Raw genomic sequence first — 21,312 nt, forward strand, 5'->3', positions numbered from 1 at the left:
AACGTCAGCCTTTCCCAGGACACGGCGTTCCTGCCGGCGAAGGACACGGAAGGGGAGATGGCTCCCAGCCTCCCCCAAGCCCATGGCCCTGCTCCCCTTCCCTGGCCCCAGCCGCAGCTCCGGCAGCCGGCTGCGTGACAGTGCCCTGGCAGGGGTGGCACTGCTTTCTAGCAAAGCCAAACCTCAAGCTGGCGCTTGGTAGCCCCTGGGGGCTCGCCCGCTGCCACCCCATCTTGCCCTCTGTCCCCAGGCCAGCCCACACTCCGACCGCAGCTCCCCCCAAAACCAGTTAATCCTCCCATCAGATAATTATTTTGGTGGGATTTCAGGGAATTTACACCTCACCATGGATACTTCCCTTGGAGCCAGCCCAGAGTAAATGTTTGCATTCCCTAGGTTTGCAAACAGGGCCCTGGAAACTCCTGCCCCTGGGGACACTGAGGGACGGCTGTGCCCTGTGCCCTGGCCTTGGCCACAGTGGAGGCACCATGGGGCTGGGGTCACCGTGGGGCTACGCCCCCCCCCCTCACCCCCCCCAGCCCCGGCACAGCCCACCCCCTGGGAGGGACCCTAACCCAAGGCAGCTTCTAGGAGCACCCTAATTTGCTGGGCTGCAAATGAGGGAAGCTCGATTAACCCTTCCCCACCCCATAGCAGCCCAGCCATGGGAGGGGAAGACGCCGGACCCCAGCCCAGCTTCCCCGGGCGGTTCGGTGCCTGTTCCTCGGGTGCCAGCACCCCTCCTCGGGGCTGGATGTCCCCTGGGCTGGCTGCCCCGCGCAGGGTGGGGACGTTGCCTGGCACCTCTCCCCCCGTGCCGGTTTTAATCCCCGCGTCCGTGTCTCATATAACGCCTTCCATAAAACAAAACCCCCCGGCACACGGCTGTCCCCACATACCTGCCCCTCCGAGGTGCCAGCAACGGCACTGTCACCCCCACCCCCCTCCTCCTCCTCCTCCTCCCCGCATCCCCCTCCCCCCCCCGCCCATGGCCGCCCTGTCCGTCCCAGGGACCACACGGTTAACGCAGCCCTCGGCCCGTCCTTCCTCCGGCAGATTGGCTCCCCCCCCGGCTCAGCCCAGCAGCTATTTCTCGGCTGCCGGGCTCGGAGGTGGCAGAAGGCGACGGGGAGAGGTGTGTCGCGTGTGTCGCTCTCCCCCGGGGGTGTGAGGAGGGGTCCCCGCACCCCACGCCCGCCCCGGCCATGGGGGGCTGGTCCCGCAGCGCCTGGATTTTGCCCCTTTTCTTGGCTGGGCTCGTCCAGCCGGGGCAGAGCCAGGAGAGGGAGAAGGTAAGAGAAAGGGGGGACACCCCCCCACAGGGGCTGCGGGGAGGGGTGGGGGGGTGAGGGGGGGATGTGGCACCCTGGGGACCCGCCTGTCCCCAAGGCTTGCTGTAGAGTGGGGCACGGTGGTCCTGTGACCCCCGGGTGCCTGGATCACGGGGGTGGGGGGGAGGATTTTGGGATTTTTGTGAGCTAGCTCTTGGCATGGAGGAATGAATCACTGTCCTGGGGTTGGGGGCAGAGGGGGACAGAGCCTTGTGTCCCGTGTCCCCCCCCGTCCCCCCCCCAGTGACCCCCATAGGGGCAAAGCGTGGGGCTTTTGTTCCATGTGCAGTGTCCAGGGGGGTGCACCCATGTTGGGAGGGTGCGGGGGCCGCTGTGTCCCCACGTCCCTATGGGCAGAGAGCAGGGGTAGCTGTCACCCCCCGGGCCCTGGCCAGTCTCCCTGTCCCTGGGGGGCAAAGCAGAGCCCTGCGGCCAGGGTCTGGCCAGCCCCACGGAGGCTGAGCTCCCCGGGCCAGAGCCCTTGTGACTTTTATCTCCTGCCAGCTCCCAAAATAGCCCCTCAGTGGCCCTTGGGTGAGCTTAGGTCCCCTGATGGCAACAGGAGATGGGCTCCCCTGGGTTAACCCCTGCAGCGTTGCAGGCAGAGGCTGCTCCACCCCAGCCCTTCCCTGCATGGATCTGATCCAGCCCTGATCCCTTCCTGCCCGGGCCTGGCTTGGCCATGGCACAGCAGCTCCTGGGCGCCCTGTCCGCCCCTGCCCTGGACGGGTGGCAGGGTCCGGCCTGCCTGCAGCCCTGGGGAGGCTGGGGATGGTGTCCCCACGCCAGCTCCGGCCGTTTTCCAGCCTCTCGCCTTCCCGCCTGACCCTGGCTGGGTAAACATCCCTCCAGCTGCAGCCAGCCCCGCTGGCCGGGCATGCACGTATGTGCACACGTATGTGCATGCACAAGCCACCACGGCGACCTTGGCATGCCGGAGCCTGGCTGCTGCCAGCGGCATTTGGGGCAGGAGACACAAAGCTGGCAGCTGCCATCTCAGCCAGCGCCAGGGCTGAACCTGCTGCTCAGGTTGGCGTGGGTGGCCGTGGGGCGGGTGAGGGGGGCGGCTGGCAGCCCCCAGCCCGGTCCCATGGGATGCTCTTCGCCCCACAGGTGAAATGCTACGGCTCGGTGGAGGGCACCATCTACGACTACGGGGCCCTAACCATCGATGGGGACGAGTACGTCCCCTTTAGGAAGTACGCGGGGAAGATGGTGCTCTTCGTCAACGTGGCCACGTACTGAGGCCTCACCCTGCAGTACCTTGGTAAGGGTCCTGCGGGGCACGGGCACCCCGGGGGACAGGACAGGCAGCGTCACCCAGGTGTGCAGCCCTTGGCAGGTCCCCATGGTCCGTCCTGCCCCGGGGAGCTGGGGGAGGGAAGGGGTAACACCTGCGTCCCAGGACCCGGCATGGCCAGGGATGCTCCGAGGGGGTGGGTGCAGGTGTGGGGGTAAATCTGGTCCCCTGCTAACCCATCTCTGCTTGCAGAACTGAATGCACTACAAAATGAACTGGGGCCCTACGGGCTGGTCGTCCTGGGCTTCCCCTCCAACCAATTTGGGAAGCAGGAACCCGGACAGAACTCAGAGATCCTCCCTGCGCTGAAGTGAGTACGGTGGCGGGGGGCTATGGGGCACTTGGAGCCCCGAGGCTGGGCTGGGGTCCCCAGCCAGGCAGTGGGTGCATAGGCTGCAGCTCCTGCTGGCTGTGACCCCCAAAAGCACAGGGCTTGTGGGGTCCCCTGGCACCCCCACGTAGCATGAAGAGCTACCTGTTGCATGATGTTGCCCATCCTCTGCTTGCAGGTATGTCCGGCCGGGGGGTGGCTTTGTCCCCAACTTCCAGCTCTTCCAGAAAGGGGATGTGAATGGGGCCAAGGAGCAGAAGGTCTACACCTTCCTGAAGGTGAGTGCTGTGGTGGTGGAGGGTGTGGGGGGACAGCGCCCAGCTTGTTTTTTTGGGGAGGCAAGGCAGTGATGTGCTGGTCCTCCGTTGCAGAACGCCTGTCCCCCGGTGGCGGAGGAGTTCGGGAACCCCAAAAACCTCTTCTGGGAGCCCCTGCGGAACCACGACATCAAGTGGAACTTCGAGAAGTTCCTGGTGGGCCCTGATGGCGTGCCCGTCATGCGCTGGTACCACCGCGCCAACATCGCCGTCGTGAAGAATGACATCATCGCCTACATGAGGCAGCAGCAGGGCCAGTAGAGGTGGGGGATGCCAGCTTAGGGGGTGGTCCCCCCCCCCACCCGCTGGCACCCCCCTAGCTGTTGCAGGGCTGCTCCCCATCTGTCCCCTCCTGGGATGCTCCCCAGCAGCAGGAGCCAAACCCCGAGCCAGCACGCTGTCCCCCCCATCGCTCCCGTCTCTGCCACCCCCTGGTCAGGATGATGCTGGGCTGGGCAACCCAGTGGCAGCGACCTCAGTGATGGGAAGGGGACGTTTCCCAATAACCCCGTGTCCCACCTCCATCCCTAGTAGTGACATCTCCTCCTGGCCACCAGCTTGTGTCCCCTTGTGCTCCCAGCTCTGCCATCCCGGGCAGTGGGGGGATGCAGGGGCTGGCTGCCCCCGGAGCAGAAGACCACGTCTCCATGAAGGCTTGGCCCGAAAGCCCCTGGTGCGGGGCGGGCCTGGCCCGATCCTGCCGGACACAGAGCGGCTCTTCAGTGCATTCAAGCTGCCTGCGGTCCCGGTGCAGAGACGTGCTCCTCTCCCGGCTGGGGATGGCCGGCCCCTCACCCCCGCCATAGAACCCACCAAATAAAGGCTCTGCAAACACACAGCCCCACTTCTTGGCCAGGGGTGGTGGGGGGAAAAGAGTGAGGGGCAGAGGGGCCAGTTTGAGGGTACGTGCAGCGAGGGATGGCTCCCAGCTAGAGCAACTCCGTTTTTTTCCAGGGCAACTGCAAACATGGATTTATCATCACAGCCCAGCAGTTGGGGAGATGATGTGGGGGGTGTGTGTGTGTCACTGCAGGGAGGAGGGGGGGCACAAAAAAGGGGCTGGAAGCAGGGACCAGCCCCGGGCAAGGAGCATGCTGGGCCATCATTCCTCTTGCTGTCACAGGACAGCCAGGCTTACAGAAATAGGGTTGTTGGGGTAGTTTTTTTTTCTCCCTTCCAGACTTATTTTCCTGGAGCAAGATTGGCTCGGTGCACGTGAGACACGGGCCCCACGGCCATTGCTGCAGGGAAAGGCTGAGGGGGGAGCAGGGGTGTCCCTACCCTGGTAAAGGCAGGGGGGGCTGGAGAGGGGAGGGAGAGGGGCTGAACCCAGCACCCAGAGGGAGGTGGGGGGCATAGACTTGGGGCAATCCTGGGGCTGGGTTCCCCTGTTCTCACTCTAGCCCCGCGGTACACACCTGAGCACATGGGGACCAGCAGCCCTGGCCTCCCTCCCAGAGGAAGCGGCTTTTGGGATAAAACCAGAGAGACTCGGCTACACTTCAGTCCTTCAATAAATACAAAGACACCAACCACCCTCAGCCCGGGCTGTGGCTGCGGGCAGGCACCCACCCGCCTGCAAGCGTGGGATCTCCCACCGCCGGGAGAGTCCCCCCCGCTGTCACCCACTGCTCCAGGGGCTGAACCGCCCCGAGACCCACGACAAAGCCCCCTGGACCGTGGCAGCTCCTGGGAAACGCCGGCTCCTCTTCCCTGAAGACCTGGCTCGGGTCTACAGCGACACCAGGCCTGACGCCTCATGGGGAAGGGGACAGCTATGGGGGGCTGACCCTGTGCTGGCCACCACCGCGATGGCACCTCGGGTCCTTCCTTTGCACCTTCCCCGGGGGGATGCACTGCTGAGCCGCTCCTGGCGATGGGTGCAGCCATGTCCACCACACGTCCGTGCACCGGGGGAGGCAGCTGGAGGAAGCTCCTAGATATATACACACGGGCACACACACACACCCTACTCCTCTTCCACCGGTATCGCAGCTCAGCCGGTCCTTGGCGTTAGGGCAATCTGGGACCTGCCTGTTCTGAGACACAAGAGGGGTGGCACAGGGTGAGCACGGCTCTTCGTGCCCAGATGAGCCCCGCGTCAGGGATGCCAGCCATGGATGGCCATTCCCCCAGAGCACTGACTGCCATAAGCCCAGGGGATGCTGGGGCTCAGGCTCACGCCTGTCTTCAAATGCTGCGGGGAGGATGCAGCAGGGACCGACCCACAGCAGAATCGTCCCCTCGTCTGATCAGAGGTTGGGGATGAAGGGAAATGGTCACTGCCTGGCAAGATACCCCCCCCATCCCTCCCCCAAGTGTTCGGCCAACCGCCTGGGGCTCCCAGGGTGAGGGACAGGAGCCCTCCCCTCGCCAAGGGTCTGAGCCTTACCCAAGTCCTTGGGGACCGGTTTCACCCCAGCCACGGCCTGGGCGTTCTGGCTGCGAGCCATGGCGCAGGGCGGGCGCCAGGGGTACTCGGGCTGCAGGAGGAGATGGAACAGAAAAAAGCTATTTACCAGGGATGCGACTCACAGGCTGCGCTCTGTGTTTGATTGCTGGGGTGGGAGGAGGAGGAAGGGGAGGAAGAGGGCTGAGCCTTGTCCTGTCTGGCCACCAGGACACGTGTGCTCAGCTCCCCGCTCGGTGACTTGGTGGCATTGAGTGGCATTGACTTGGTGAATGGTGGCATTCACCATTCACCGGTGACTTGGTGGCATTGAGTCCCAGACCCGCTTGCATGGGACCCTCTTGCCGGCGCAGGTAGACACTCACCGGGGAAAAATGGTGGAAGTTCTGTCCCGGCGTGTGCTCGCCCGGCATCGCTGGCGGGTATCGGATCTGCTGCCACTCGTCAAAGCCGTGGTACATGGGGTGAGCCACGGGGGGACTGTACTGGTAGGTGTACATGGGGCAGGTAGGGCCCAGCGGCCCCGGCAGCGGCTCAGCGTGCAGTCTCTCTCCAGAAGCCTGCGAGGAGCCAGGGAGATGCCGGGGATGGGGGTGGCAGCCCACCGCCACCATCCCCCAGCGCCTGGCTCAGAGCTGCCCCTCCACAGGAGACGAGGGGCTGGGGCCAGGCCCACAGCCCCCAGCCCCTCGACACAGGAAGGGTTTTTCCCCCATCCCTACCTGTTTGTGCTGTTTCAGCAGCTTCTTCAGCTTCTCCTTCTCCTCCTTCTCTCTCTGGCAGTCATCCTTGGAGGCCCGCAGCTGGGAGCAAGGGGGGGTTAGTGCAGAGCCCACCCTGCCACCCCCTCGTCTGTGGGGCAGGGGATGCTGCGATGCTCCACAGGAATGCCTGCACCGGTCCCGTCCCGTCCCCCCCCCCCCCTCAGATTCCCAGGAGAGGGGCAGGAGGAAGAGAGGATTGAAAGGAGATGCTCTAGCAGTGACAAGCGGCAGCAAAACCACCACTCCATCCCTTCTGTCCCACCTCAGCCCCTGCTCCGAGATGGGTACAGGGGCCATGACATGGGACAAGCACCTCTGATGTACCTGGGCGGGGGGGGGGGGGAGAGGGGGCACAGGGCTGCCCATGGCACCCAGCACTGCTCACCTGGTTGTTGGAGAGGACCAACTGCTTCTGCAGCTTCTCCAGCTGCTGCTTCAGCTCTTCCTTCTCCTCATTCATCCTCTCCCTGTCACTCCGCTCACGCTGGAAGTCCTCCTCGAAAATTTTCACCTGGCAGGAGGGAGGGGTGTGGGTGCACCTGGCCGAGGGTGGGCACCTCCCCGAAATGCACCCCCCCCCATCGTTGCGTTGCCATCTTTGATCCCACCAGCTACACCAAGCCTCAGGCAGGTAGGTTGCCACGGTGGCCCCCAGCTGTGGTCCCTCCATCTGAAGGCCTGGTAAATGCTGAAGCTCGGTCCCTGCTCCCCACCACTGTGGCATGGACACCCAGCTAGGGCTGCTGAGCTGCTCCTGGCCACACCAGGCTCTTTGTTGGGGCATCCCAGGGCACATAGCTCCCTCCCCACCTTTACAGCAGCAGGAGCTGCAACATCTTGCCCTACCTGCTGCTTGAGGAGCTCATTCTGGGTCAGCAGCTCCTGCTGCGGCACCTTCCCAGCTGTCTCCATGGTGCTGGCAAAGATGGGTGGTGGGGAGGCCTGGACATTCAGGGCCTCCTCTAGCGCCTGGAGAGGAAGAGGAGGAACAGGGAGAGGTGGTCAGAGCAAGGTGCTGTGCCCATGACATCTCCAGAGGGCCACGCGAACATGCCCAGCGTGGGAAACGGGTACAACTGGGCAAGAGCAAGAGGGACCACGACACACCCCCTCCCCATCCTCCTTCCCTGGGAGCCTGAGGAGATCGATGTGGTGGGTATTGCCTGACACAAGCTCCCACCTGGGCAAAGAGCTGGGCGGGAAGGGGTTGATAAGGGTCAGTTTTAGATATGAGAGAAGAAGAGGCCGGAGAGCATAAAAGACGTTTTGCAGGGAGGGGCTGTGCCCTGGCCCCTACCTTGTTCAGCCTCTGGATCTCCTTCTCCTGGTACTCCCGCTGCCTGGTGACCGGAGCCAGCTGCTCCTGCAGGAACCGCATCCTCTGCTGCAGGTCCCTCACCTCCATGGCCAGCCTCTCCTTCTCCGCCTGCAGGACCCAGAGAGGGGGGGATCAGCCAGGGCAGGGTGACAGGGCGGGCAGCTCCCCAGCTCCCTGCCACCCTTCCCGTGGGACTCGCCTCCTCTGTTTCGATCCGGGACTTTGCCAGGAGCAGTTTGCGGTCAAAATCCCGTTGCTTTTGCTCCCGCTCCGACTCCAGCTCGGTCAATGCCCTGCGAGCCTCGGCCAGCTCCTGGTGCAGGTCCGTGACCTGCCAGGAGGGAACAGGGATGTTGGCCTGCCTGGAAGGATCCACAGTGGGTGGAAAGGAGGTGCAAGCAGCCCCCAAACCTTTCCCCACAGCCGGTCTCCTCCAGGTCTCCCAGCAGAGACGTGTTCCCTGAGCACCCAGCTCTGAGCACCCAGCCTTACCTTCTGCTCATACTTCTGCTTCGTGGCTCGGAAGTGCTGATCCCACTGCTTATTCACCTCCAGCAGCTGCAGGGAGAGAGGGATGGCTGAATGGGAGCCCAATCCCTGTCCCAAGCCAGCCATGGTGGTTCCACAGCAGCCTCCCATTACGAAAGCACCTCAGGAATCAGCTGGATGGAGATCCTGGCTCCAGCAGCGCTTCCTTGTGGCTGCACAGCCCTGCCCCAGTCTCCCCATGCCATCCCAGCTCCCCACCGCCCGCTCCCACCCTGCTCCTGGCAGTGCCTCCCTCCCAGCCTGGTCCTCACCTCCCTGCGCTGGTGCTCCAGGATCTTCACCTTCTTCTCCTTGGCCTCCAGCTCTCCTCTGCCCGGTGCCTTCTCCACCGCAGCCCCGCTCTGCTGGACGCGCACGGGGGGTACCCTCAGGGCTTTTGCGGAGGCTGTGCCCAAGGCCGGCTAAACACAAGCCAGTTCCCCTCCCACGGCCTCCCCCATCCCCTTTAGACCCCGAGAAGTCCTGCCGGTCATACTGGGACAAACTGGGGGGCTGATTAACACGAGGCCACCTTTGCTGATGCATCAGCGGGCTCCCTGCCTCCTTCCCAGCCCTCTCCGAGGGCGATGCTGTTCCCTCACCTGCTGCTGCTCGGCAGCTTCCCTCTTCCCGCTGTCTTGGCTGCTTAGTGTCACCATCCTCCGGAGCTCCTGGTTCTCGCACCTGCAGGCAGGGAGGGACAGGTCAGCGAGAAGAAACACCCAGGGCGGCCCCGTCCCCTTCCTTGCTGACCACCCTCACCTGAGCTTCTCCAGCGCCTGGTTTCTCTGCTCCAGGTCCCGCTCCAGCTTGGTTCGCAGCTCTTTGTTCTCACTGTGCAGCGTCTCACACAGTGTCTGGGGAGCAAACACCAGCAGCATGAGGACCGCTGCTAGCCCCAGGAGCCTCGCTGGCCACCCACCTCCCACCAAGCCCTGACATGGAGGTGGATGTCCACCTCGGGTTGGACAGGAGGGGCTTGGTGGGGAAAAAAAAAAAAAAAAAAAAAAAAAAAAGATACAGGAAAAACCCCCAGGAAGAACCTGGAGAGCCCTCACTCACCTGCAGGAATGATGTTCTCTGCTCATTCTTGTGTACTTTGGAGGCCAGGCGCTTGAGCTCAGAGGCCATGTAGCCCATGCGCACGAAGACCTGGTCCTTGCTGGCCTCCTTGGCGCAGCCGCTCAGCGTGTTCTCCAGCTGCTGCAGCTGGGGCAGCAGGTTGGCATCCTCATTCAGCGGCTGCTCCAAGTCCTGGGGACGGGGAGGGGATGAAGCACGGTCAGATCAGTTCAAGGAGCAGTGCAAAGTTCCCTCTCAGGGCAGGTGAGCCCGGTCGCCCATCCAGGGCCACGGTGTGGAGCTGGGCCAGCACTGAGAGACTCTGCAACAGCCCTCGGTCTGCTGAAAAATTGCGTCGGCTTTGTAGAGGTTTGACTCCCAGCTGCTGGACATGGGACACCAAGTCCCCAGGTGGAGGGAGACATTAGAGCAGCTCTCCCAGCCCGTGGATTCCCCATGCCCCTCAGCAGTCTGAGCAAACCCCGCTCCCAGCTCGCCGACAGCAAGAGTCATCTCCACCCCTGAACCCTTCTTCCCCCGAGCTCTCCCTGTTGTCACCAGGACTAGAAATCCCAGCTCCTGAGACTGTCCTTTCCACGTATGCCCCAGCCCATGCCAGGAGCTGAGGTTTGCCACGTGAGGAGTGGTCTTACCCCAGCCTCCGTCTCCTCCCTCCTCCCGTCCCCCAGCATGGCTCTGAAACTCCCCTGCCCACCACGGCACAGCAGGCACCGGGAAGCCAAGCTCTTTGGCAGGTGGCAGTCAAGAGGGTGATACACGGGATTTAAAAGGTGTCTGGGAGAACCTGCGTCAGGGCGCACCCACCAGCGTCATGGCACACACCCCCACCCACGCAGGAGGGGTGTCCCCAACGGGCTCATCCTCTCCTGGTGCGGCTGGTTAATTCCTCCATTGCCTAGGAGACACCACAGGCACAACACCGCCACCGGGGAGGAGGTGAGGACGTGCTGGCACACCTTTGCCCGCGTTGCTCCCAGCCCCGCTGACTCACCCAGCCGCCCGTGGGAATGCCCCGGGCAGCACCGCATGTCCCCAGCACCCTGTCCCTGGGTTTACAGCCCTGAAACTGCCACCGGAGGGTGTGTGTGGGGCACAGCACGGCTGGTTCCTTCCGCCTGTGCCACCCAGCGAGGGGAGGCAGTGAGGACCCGAGCCCAGCCAGGGCGGCCAGGAGAGCCTGGGTATGGGCATGGGACTAGCACTCGGCTCAGGTGCCAGCAGCCCATTGCCAAGCAGATGCCAACCCCATCCTCCATCGCCCCACAGCTGCACCACAGTGGGGTCCAACAAGACAGCCCCTCCTGGAGCCTCTCCGGACCATGCAAACAGGGATGTGCAATGAGAGCACGTCCCCTTATTGTCATCGGGCGATGCAAGCTGATGTTTGTCCCCCTTGGGCTCCTCATCCCTGCTCCCCTCCCTTCCAGCACACCCAAAAAGCTGGAGTAGGACAGGATGAGCAGTGCCAGGCAGGGGGATGTTCAGGTGGCAGCAAACAGAGCGCACGGAGGTACTTTGGCTGGGGCAGACCCTGTCAGCAACAGGGGGACTTGGAGAAGAGACCTGGTCCTCCCACCCAGCGTGGGCATCAGGAGGTGAGTGTGAAAGCATCGCTGACAGCTCCTCGGGACATCACAGCTCTTCCTGTCACTGTTACGTGGCATCTGGGGACACCAGTGTCCCCATCTGGATGGGTCTGCTTTGCTGGCCCTGGGCCCAGGCAGCCCAGCCAGGCCACTTGTATTCAGGAGCCCTCGTCCTTGGAGGGCAGCCTGCACATTGTCCCCTCTCCCCGCCTCGGCCAGGCGAGAGGAGCGGTACATGCTGGGGCACACGTGCCATTGCTCCTGAGCCATCCAGCCCCACTGAGACATGGGGAGGACCAGCCACGGGGGCTGCACGGTTCCCTCCTCCCATGGACTGGCCAGGTCCCCTCATTGTCATCGGTGGCAGTGCCTGGGCACTGGAGCACGAGCACTGTCCCGGGGGTCACTCATAGAATCATAGAATCATAGGGTTGGAAGGGACCTCTGGAGATCATCTAGTCCAACCCCCCTGCCAGAGCAGGGTCACCCAGAGCAGGTTACACAGGAACATGTCCAGGTGGGTTTTGAATGTCTCCAGAGTTGGAGACTCCACCACCTCTCTGGGCAGCCTGTGCCAGGGCTCTGCCACCCTCAGGGTAAAGAAGTTCCTCCTCATGTTTAGGTGGAACTTCCTATGCTCAAGTTTGCGCCTGTTACCTCTTGTCCTGTCCCGGGGCACCACTGAAAAGAGCCTGGCCCCATCCTCCTGACACCCACCCTTTAAGTATTTATAAGTGTTGATAAGGTCCCCCCTCAGCCGTCTTTTTTCCAGACTGAAGAGACCCAAATCCCTCAGCCTTTCTTCATAAGAGAGGTGTTCCAGTCCCCTAATCATCTTTGTAGCCCTCCGCTGCACCCTTTCCAGCAGTTCCCTGTCCCTCTTGAACTGGGGAGCCCAGAACTGGACACATGGGGCTGGCTCTGCTCCCCTAGGAACACCTGGGCACAGTTTATCCCTCCTCTGTGGTTTGCTCGAGGACCGCCTTGACATGGGTCCCCTAGCCCTGCCTGTGGGCAGCTACGCCACCGGGACACACTGCTGCCTGTCTGCACACCCTCCTGCGTCCCCAGTACCACCACCACACCAACCGGCTCGACTCCCCGCCCACCAAACCCTGCAGGTACCAGGGCACTCACCACTCTCCCGCTCTCCCGGGGAAACCCCTGCGCTTCGATAGCGACGATCTCAAACTCCGAGGAGGATCCCTGCAAGGGGAGGCAGCCAGGTCAGGTCTCCCTGGGGAATGACAACCCAGGATGCCCACCACGCGCAGACAGGGACAGCTGGGATGGGCGCACAGCAGGGAAGCTGACCCCTCTGTTCAGATTTATCCCCATTTCTAGAGACTCAAGGCTGCCTCCTTTTGCTTTAACCAGATGGAGGGTCTCCCTCCAGCCATGCCACGTTCACCAGACTCACACTTGGAGGAGATTTCCGTGTTTCCATGTCTGGCTGGGTGCTGCCTGGGGTGGCCTGTGTGGAGCTGGGATCAGGGCCGACGGCTGTGGAGAGGGGAGAGGATGTAGCAATGAGTCTTTTGGAAGGCAGAGCCTCTCTCCGTCTGGTGAGGGGATGCAGAAAGCCGGTACCCTGCAAGGTCAGGCACCAATGGATGGTTTCTACCCCAGCTATGGGGACGGGACAGAAACCTCCCTCCAGGAGAAGGCAGGACAGCAGTGGTTTGATACACTCCAGAGATGACAGGGCTGCAAGAAACTGTCACGAAAGTCCTTCACACCACCTCCCTTCCCCTGAGCTCAAGATCCCAAGCCATCAGGTCATCCCTCCTCAGCAAGGCTCCTACCTCCAGTTTCCACCAGGTCCTCCAAGGAAGATGAGGCTATCAGCATTTTATTGTCCTTCACAAGGTCCTCCGCCTTCTGCCGCAGCTTGGATGCCTCCACCTGGGACTCCTCCAGCAGCTCTCCTGCGGTAGACAACAGAAAGATGCTCAACCTCCTTTCCCTCAGTGCCCACCCTGCAGCAGCTCCATCCACCAGCACCAAGCCCCCTGCTTGGGTGGAAAAGTGCCCAGTATGGTCCTTCTTCATCCAGAAACAACTTTTCTTGCCCAAATCCCATGGCAAAGCTCTATCAGTGGCTCGCTAGCTGCAGAGTCCCCCACGCTGACACACAGAGGACTGGGTACAGGAGGCAAAAGGGCAGCACCGCATCTCTCCGAGGTCTCCTCCGCTTCCCAGAAGAGACAAATTTAAGGCTAGGTGGTGGACCTAGGGGTGCAGCCTGCCTGCTTTGGGCTCTGGCACCAGCAGTGCAAATCCTCTCCCCACCCCGTGTGGCTGCTCCCACGTTGGCAGGTCCCGGTCCCAGGCAGGGGCATGGTGACAGGACAGGAATCACGAGGCAGGTGGAAATTCGGCTGCAGAAGCGGGGCTCGAAAGCGGAAGCTGGGTCACGAGACCGAAAGCAAAACCAGGGGCGGGTGGGGGAAGGCGGCCAAGGAGGAGAAAGGCGGTGGAAGGACTCGTCTGGAGCGTTTCACTGCTGGTACCTCCCTGCCATTGCGGGGAGCACCCAACGCCTGGGGTCTTTTAGCAGCACCCGGGAAAAGCCCCTGATGCGACAGGGGTTGTAAAGGTAGGGGCTTTCGTCAAAGGCAGGACAGATCCTGGCATCTGCAACCTGCCACTGCAGAACACCAGGAAGCCGACCCTGCTCCACCACTTTCCTTTTTTTCAGCCATTCATCCCACCGTAAAGCACCCCAAGGGTTCAGCAAAAGCCTTGCTCCCTCTGAACCCCTGTGTGACAAAGCCTGGACATCCTGCTCAGCCCCCAGGATAGGGACAGTTTTGCTACTGCCTCAGTGCCAAGACCCCCAGGTTCTTATAGCCCCCTTCCTCAACAGGGCAAGAAACCCCCAGGCTCGATGGGTACAGGCTGGAAATTTTCGCCTGAAGGCAAAATTCATCCCCCAGCAGTTACCGATAGACTTGATCCCCTGCATCTTCTCCTTCAGCCGGGCGTTCTCCTCCACCAGCCGCTCAAAGGCTGCGGATCCATTCTCCTCCGTCCCCCCACCAGGATCGTAGATGCGGTAGGGTCTTCTCCCTTCCATCCCCGCCATTCAGTCGCCTGCCTCCCAGCCAGGCATCCCTGCAAGGCAATGGAGTACGGTGTCACCTTCCTCTGGCTCCAGACGGTGCTGACATCCCCTGGTCCCACCCGTGCGAGGGTCTGGGGTGCCGTGCCAGTGGAGGCAGCGCTGCCTCCCTGCTCGCCAGCCAGCAGAGAAGTGTCCCAGGTGAAGGCACTTCCCCCTCCAGCCCTGCCTGGGGTGAACATGCCAGGGTGACTCAGGGCCATGAGAAGTGTCATGCGAGAAGGCATCACCACCAGCCCTGCTTGGGGCTGGCTCTCACCCTTGTGGGGCACGGGAGCCCCCAAGGAGGTCATAGCTGCCTGCCCCTGCATCCCCATGGGGACGGGGACCCAGCCCAGGAACATCCACCCACGCCAGCGTGGACCCGGAGACCATCACCGGAGCATCCCGCCTGCCACAGGATATTTCTGGAGTGCAGAAAGGGTTGCGGGGAGCGGTCTGGGGAGAGGCAGTATCTGCAGCTCCAGAAGCCTTAACCTGCAGCTGGTGGGCGGTTTGGGCAGCGCCAGGGGGACACAAACCCTGGCAGCCAGGCAGGGACCCGCTCTGCCCTCCGGCTCAGCCAGAGAAACCAGCTGCCGATGGCACAGCTTCCCAAATCAGAGCATGGGGAATAACCAGGCGTGCGCCCGGCCAGGAGCAAAGTACAAGGAGAGGAAACACCTGCACGCAGCGTGCTATATGCTTTTTTGATTTCTTATATTCCTGGGTGACTCAGGGCTTCCCCTTGCCGAGGTCTGGCCTGGGGGCGGCCGGCAGCATCCCGGCCCCAGGTTCTGCCCATCTCCTGGGGGTGAGAAAGCAGCTGCTGTGAATTACAGCCCAACTTATCAAAAATACACCCCTGGTGCCAGCTTGCTATAAACAAGGGCAGTGCAGCAGCTGAGACAGCCTGGGGGCGATGCCAGCTGGGGCTGCTGTGCTGCCTGTCAGTGCCAGCTGTGGGGGGACACCAACGGAGCACCCCCATGTGCTCCCCCCCTGCCCCAGCCAAGGCAGCTGGGTGCTCATGAGCGGGAGGGAGCCAAGGGGGGACCATTTGGAAAGAGGAATTGGGGAAGCCCGTACCCGAAACCGTCTCGACCTCAGACTAATGCCCATGCCACGAGCGCTCCGGGCTGATCACCGGTTTAGATGACCTGGCTGCCAGGGAGCGGCAGGGACTTTCCAGATGACAACTGCCACCTGGCAGCATCTGCAACTGGAGCGGCAATTAACGCCTGCCTTGGCGGCAGGGAATTACGCACAGGCTTTTGGGAGATGCATCTGTTGGTAGGTCTCACCTTCCTCCTCCTCTGCGGGTGCTGCCGAGCCCCCCAGTGCCCACGGCCCCCCATGGGGAGCTGACACCCCATCCCAAGCAGCTGGAGGTGGTGATGGCCGGGAGCTGCCCAGCTGCAGCGCGGGCCAAGCAGCGGCTATTTCTGGAGCCCAGAGCAGCTGACAGGAAGCTGCAGGAGAACCGGGGCAGTTTCCATGCCGTGGGTCCCAGTGTCGGGCAGCACCATCACGGCCAGTACGAAATTCCCCCCCAGCTCTCCACCATGGGATGAGGAAAACTCCCGGAGCAGACCCTCTGGAAGGCAGGATGGAGCCCAGCATGGGGTGGCGGCATGCACATGGCCAGGGGACCTCCGTGGCAGGGAATGCCATCACCTGTGGCCATGCTACTGGCCTGGCCACCCTGACAGAGGACAGGGACAGTGTCACAGGCAGGCTGGGGACCTAAGCCTGTTTCTCACCAGTGTCCGGTCACCACGTGCTGCTCCACATCCAAACGCAGGGCTCTGGGAGAAGCTCTGCAAAGCGACCTTGCAGCGAGCATTTCATGGGGTGTCTGTGTCCTCTGCCAGGACAAACCCAGGTGTGGGTCAAGGAAGGTGAGGACAAGCTGCTCTCTCACAATGGAGCCTTTCCCCATGTAGGTTTGCAGCAGCCTGAAATACCAGCCCCCATTTTCTTGCACTCCAGACCCCAAAACGTGGGTCTCCACCTTGCCCCACAGCACACATGGGAGGTCTCCTGCCCCCTGCGCGTCCCTGCCCGCAAGGCAACGTGGCACCAAACACCCAAACCCAAGCTGCACTGACCACCTTGCCCACCAGCAGAGCTCACTCACAGCGACCTCGTATTCTTCCAGCCGGATGGAGCCACCAAAAGCCTCTGCTGTTCCCAAATCACGTGGTTTTAGCAAGGATTTTTCTACCCAAGGTCTGCACCCCACCAGGCAGACAGCAGCAGAGGGGTGGCAGGAGCTGTTTTCAAACAGCAGCCGGGGAGAGGACCTGAACTATCTCGGAAAGCACAGCCAGAAGCACAGCCAGCCAGCCACAAATTCACCAGCAAACAAAATCCAGCAAGAGGGGAGGGATTCCACAGCATCTGAGCCCATCACCGGGGTCAGGGCAGGTTTGCCTGGGGTGGAGGAACAGCCCCATTTCTGCAAGGAGCCGCTGGGACCCTGGGGACAGGACCCTGGACCAGGTCACTGTTCCCAGTCCTGGTTTGTCTTGGGTTTGGTGTCCGTCCCCCTCCCTTAAGTGTTCTGAAAGGTGAGATTTGCAGCAAAAAATCTCATGTTTCAATAAAAACACTGGGGGAGGTGAACGAGGATGACAGACCAGCACCTAAGGATGCTTAGAAACACAAAGCAAACACGACTACCACAAACTCCAGAAGAAACCACCCAACCACCAGGAAACACCTTCTCTTTTTGCCGATCAACAGTTTCTAAGCTAATCTGCCGGTTATTTCACCGCCCTGGGGGCTGAGGGCCAGCTGCAGACCATGGCTGCCCGGTAAAGCTCCCCAGCTTCATGCCCAGCCGCCGGCAGAGGCTGCCAGACGCCGCGGTCACCCGTGGGCGTCGCTGGTTGCAAGCGGGGCATCGAGACCTTTAGGTAGTAAATTTTTATGACAACTCAGCAAAAAGAGAGAAGAGCGAGAGGGCAAGGGAGACTCCCAGGCGAAGGCGGAAGCAGGGTGGTATTTAAACAGCTGCGCAGTGGCTGGGGAGGGCTTCATCGCCGTGTAGCCATGGCCAGCCTGTTCCCCACCGTGCAGCACTGCCAGGGCCACCGGGGACAGCCTGTTCCCCACCGTGCAGCACTGCCAGGGCCACCGGGGCCACAGCAGCCACGCAGAAGTGGGAGAAGGAAATGATTCCCGCTTTAAAATTAACAAACAGCTAAAGATACGAAGGCAGAGGATGCGGATCCTGCGCGGCGAGCGGGCTGACACGGCTGGAGGTTTGCTTTCGGCAGCGAGCCCCGGGGTGGAGACCGGCCTCCCGAAGCCACGGGCTTGGCAGCCCATCAACTCCCATCCCGCAACCCACTGTGGGGGCTCGGCCCAGCCCTTCGGAGAATGGGGGTTTTCCTTACCCCCGGCATGCAACATTCCCAGGAATTCTCCTCCCCGCCTGCATCGCACCAGGCGAAAGCAAATCCCCGCAGGCTGCCAGCATCGTTTTCCCATGACTGGGGCTGGCGTGCCCCCGGCATCCCTCCTCCCCAGAGGAAAAGCATCAGTCGCTCAGATAGACACTATGGAGGGATTTTTTTGTTTTGTTTTGTTTGATCATTTTACTGGAAATCAACAAAATGACAAAATGCCACAGCCCCCAGCCTGGTTTCTTTTCCTCTCCAGAGCTCCAGCAGCTCCCCAGTCAGGGACAACCATTCCTGGGCTGGTCCCACTTGCAGGGAAGCAAACGCAGAGCTGGCTTCACGAGGAAGCAATACCGAGGAGAGTTTGTGGGCACTGCAGGGCACTGGGCTGGGAGTAAAAAAAGAAGAGGAAAGCAGACATTGCAAGGCTCGGGTCTCAAAGGGAAAGGTCTGAACCTCCACTTGAGGCGTTTTTCCTCCCAGCCTGGCCAGATGCAAAGAGAGAGAGGGAAAGGCAAGAGCCCCATCCGAAAGGCAGCAGATGTTACAGATGTGCTCTGGCCAGAAATCCCACTCTCGCCCGCGAAACCCACCTCCCGCAGAGACTCCACAAAACAACCTGCTCCCGACGAGGCGGCCAGACCCGGTGGTGGGGTTCCATTGCGCAGCCTGGTAGGGTTTTACGCAAGACCCTGTCTTCCCTACAAAGACACCTTGCCTCACGTTGCCTGCTCCGTTTCTTCCCCCCGCAGAGCTCGGTAGCTATCATGGCTGCTTGACACAGCACTCAAAAGCAGAGCAAGGCACGGCCACCCCTTTCCTTGCCGCTCCAGCACAATCCAGGTGACTCCTGTCCAACCTGGTGTGCTTGAGCCGGGCAACCACCAAGCAGCAGAAGACAGCGGCACCGCGAAGTTACACCAGCCAAGCTACCTCTGTCACCCATAGCGTAAGAATCGTTGCTTTAAAACGAAATTTGCAACGCCACGGGAGTAGATGGTTCAGCCTCCTCCACCCACCAGTGCTTTGTACCAGCTGCTGGCAAGCCAACGACCCATGGCCCCGTGCTAAATAGGCCTGTTTGGCGCAGGTCAGGCCGAAAGGGCATCGTGGGATTTCTTGCAGAGCCAGGAATCATGCCAAAGGCTGCAAAAAAGCCTTTCCTCTTTACTTATTGCTTACTTCTCCTTGCCACCGAGACAGCTCTCAAGGATGAGTCCTGCCTCCAGAACTTGCCCCAGTGCCCAAAGTCCAGTCTCCCAGCTCCGGCACGCTCCGGTGGCCTTTGCCAGCGCTCCCCGTGAAATCTGCACTCCAGAAGAGCTCGTGGTGGCAGAACAGCTCTTACCCACCCGAGCAGATGGAAATAATGAGCTAAAGGGGAAAAGTTGTGTTTGCCTCCCTGGTAAAGGGGGCTACCTGTGCCCAGGGGCACTGAGGAATGGGACAGCCCTGTGTCCCAGAGGCGGTGGGTCCCCACCAAATCCCACCCGGAGCTATTTTCACCCAAAGCAGGGCTGACAGGCAGCATCCTTCTTTCCTCCGCCCTCGGTGGGGGGCTCCAGGGAGCGGAGGGAGGGGAGATGGGGAGGCAAGCTGGGCACCCCCTCCCATGGGGATGCTGACATCCCCATTCCGACCATTCCAGCCTCGGGATCCGCATCTGATGTGGTTCCTTCCATCGCCTGGGGGGCTCCTTGGAGCCTCGGCCGCCTTTATGGCCCCCCCCCACCCGCTCCACATCCCATCTCTGGGCCCTTCTCCTCTCCCCCCATCCCCTCGGTGAACCCGGGCTCCCCGGCAACCACCCCACCCCTTCGGGAGCGACGGGGGGTGCCGGGAGCCCCTGCCCTGCCCCGGGAGAGGGGAAACCGAGGCACGGCACGACGACCGCGACCCGCCCGCGGCCCCCGGGCCGGTCCCCGGGGGACGGCGCGGCCCCGCCCCCCTCCTGGGTTTCACCCCGACGGCCCAGGCAAATCGCCATCCCAGGAACGGGCCACACGTACCCAACGCACAACCCCGAGCCCCACCAGCACCCCCAGCACCACCGGGACCCCTCGCTGGGGCAGCACGACCCGGTGCCCGGTAAGACCCCCGTGGGCCCCTCTCCCCATGGGCAGCAGAACCCCCGTACCGCTCCAAGCTCACCTGCCGGTGCTCCCCCGCAGCGGAGCAGCCGCCGGTACCGCTCCTGGTGCCGGTACCGCTCCGCCGCCAGCACGGGAGGAAGCGGGGGGGAGAACGGGACAGAGGTTCCGCCCCCGGGAAATTCCCAGCCTGACGGACAGGCGGCGCAGCCAATCGGCGCGGAGCGGAGGGTATAAGAAGGGAGGGCAGGGGAGGCGGATGGCTTGTCATGGCGGAGGGGCTGTTTGGCGCGTTCGCGGTTCCCTGGGGCTGCGCGGGGTCCTGCGGAGCGCCCCCCCCCCCCCCCCCCCCCCCCCACCAAAGTATAGTGGGGCCCTGAGGCGGAAGGAACCGGTCTGCCTCCTTGTCAGGAGGGTTTCCGCTTGTTGGGGAACGGCAGGCCCGAGCCCAGCAGCGGCTCCCCCGGCTTATCGAGAGACAAAATGGCGGGGCCGAGGGGAGGGCAGGGCCCAGCCGCGGCGCCTTCCTGCCAGTGGGGCTGCCCCGGTGCTGCTTGTCGGGTGCAGCCGTTTTGGAATGTGGGCAAATAGCTGAGGGGAGGTCGCGCTGAGGAGACCCTGGGCGCTTGCCTGTGCTAGGAGGTGGGCCGTGGTGGTCCCAGGCTCTCCCCTCAGCCTCGGGAGGGAGGTGTGGGCCTGCTGAGGCTCGGCAGCTGGGGCAGGGAGAATTCCCCACCGAGGCTGTGTTGCTGACTTAACATTACACAAGGAAATCGCACCCCCCAGCTGGAGCGCTTATTATTAGTGATCCTTTTCCTCTGTGCTGCTGCTTTGGTAATAGTGTATTTGTGAACAGCAGAAATCAGCCAGAGGAGGAAGAACCACAGGGAACGCCTCCTGGTTTCAGGTAGCTCTTTGAGACGAGCTCCGTAGCGCTACCTGGTTTTCTTTCTTGTGTTGGTTTTGCTACAAGGAAGGTGTTTTATTTTTTTATAGATACATATGAAAACACCAAACCAGAAACAAAGCCTGCTGTAAGCAGGCACACAGCTTGCTCTCTGCCTGTGCTGACATTTCCTCCTTAGGTGACTGCTGCTGGCCTCAGGGCCGTGTCCTTCGCTGGTGATCGTGCTGTTTCCAGCAGTCCCAGTCCTGGCTTTCTATTCAGCTCGGCTCAGACAGTTCCACCGCTTCTTGGTGATTTGATGGTTTGGATTGTAAAAATTTAAAAAAAAAAAAACAAAACCAAACTTCCTTCCCTGACTGCTCTTTACTCCAACCAGGACATTGCTCTGGCAGCCTGGCTGGGTTATGACACAGCTCAGTGGGTGCTGGGACCCCGGTGTGCTCTTTGGCTGTCCTTGTGTCCGAGGTCTCAACTGGGGATGAGACAGCAGGACCCCATGCACAGGCAGTGTCGTCCCTTCTGTTCCCCAAAGGGCTTGTTTCACCCCAGAAGCCCAGCGCTATTCTGTAAGTCCTTGGAAAACCTGGAGTCAAAGCTAAATGCAGTCCCACAGAACCAGACAGCATCTTGTTTATAAGGTAATGTTTCATCCTGCAAAAAATAGCCAAACCTCGCTCTGTCTTGGCCACGCTCGCACTGAAAAAAGCATAGCTCTACTCACCCAGCCGGGTTGCGGAGGAGCTCGGGGCGGCAAGAGTCCTTTGGACCAGGCGCTCTCCAGCTGCGATCCCCAAATGCAGGAAGGCTGGCCCGGCTGGGCTTACTTTTAGGCAT

General features: G+C 61.9%; 2 protein-coding genes across 6 annotated transcripts; one reads left to right on the plus strand and one right to left on the minus strand.

The window, feature by feature from the left end:
• Positions 1 to 1,078: 1,078 nt before the first annotated feature.
• On the plus strand, positions 1,079 to 4,113 carry GPX3 (glutathione peroxidase 3). The gene is made up of 5 exons (XM_063349368.1): positions 1,079 to 1,292; positions 2,445 to 2,598; positions 2,824 to 2,941; positions 3,141 to 3,240; positions 3,334 to 4,113. Exons 1-5 carry the CDS (start codon positions 1,206 to 1,208, stop codon positions 3,538 to 3,540), a joined length of 666 nt encoding a protein of 221 aa, XP_063205438.1. The 5' UTR covers positions 1,079 to 1,205; the 3' UTR covers positions 3,541 to 4,113.
• A 662-nt stretch (positions 4,114 to 4,775) lies between these two features.
• TNIP1 (TNFAIP3 interacting protein 1) lies at positions 4,776 to 21,303 on the minus strand. Of its 5 annotated transcripts, none has more exons than XM_063349284.1 (18): positions 21,200 to 21,303; positions 13,915 to 14,085; positions 12,774 to 12,896; positions 12,389 to 12,471; positions 12,106 to 12,174; positions 9,362 to 9,553; positions 9,062 to 9,156; positions 8,902 to 8,983; positions 8,572 to 8,664; positions 8,264 to 8,329; positions 7,971 to 8,102; positions 7,751 to 7,879; positions 7,300 to 7,422; positions 6,839 to 6,964; positions 6,412 to 6,492; positions 6,055 to 6,249; positions 5,672 to 5,762; positions 4,776 to 5,313 (listed from the first exon to the last, which is right to left on the minus strand). In XM_063349284.1, the coding sequence occupies exons 2-18, from the start codon at positions 14,054 to 14,056 to the stop codon at positions 5,276 to 5,278; spliced, it is 1,860 nt and encodes a 619-aa protein (XP_063205354.1). In that variant the 5' UTR covers positions 14,057 to 14,085; positions 21,200 to 21,303; the 3' UTR covers positions 4,776 to 5,275. The 5 variants fall into 5 exon arrangements, with proteins under 5 accessions (XP_063205354.1, XP_063205355.1, XP_063205353.1 ...); XM_063349285.1 differs by lacking the exon at positions 21,200 to 21,303 and adding an exon at positions 19,633 to 19,777 and having other exon boundaries at positions 8,572 to 8,661; XM_063349283.1 differs by lacking the exon at positions 21,200 to 21,303 and adding an exon at positions 19,633 to 19,777.
• Between the last annotated feature and the right edge of the window lie 9 nt (positions 21,304 to 21,312).

This window comes from Chroicocephalus ridibundus, chromosome 11 (genome assembly GCF_963924245.1).
Source record: "Chroicocephalus ridibundus chromosome 11, bChrRid1.1, whole genome shotgun sequence".
NCBI lineage: Eukaryota > Metazoa > Chordata > Aves > Charadriiformes > Laridae > Chroicocephalus > Chroicocephalus ridibundus.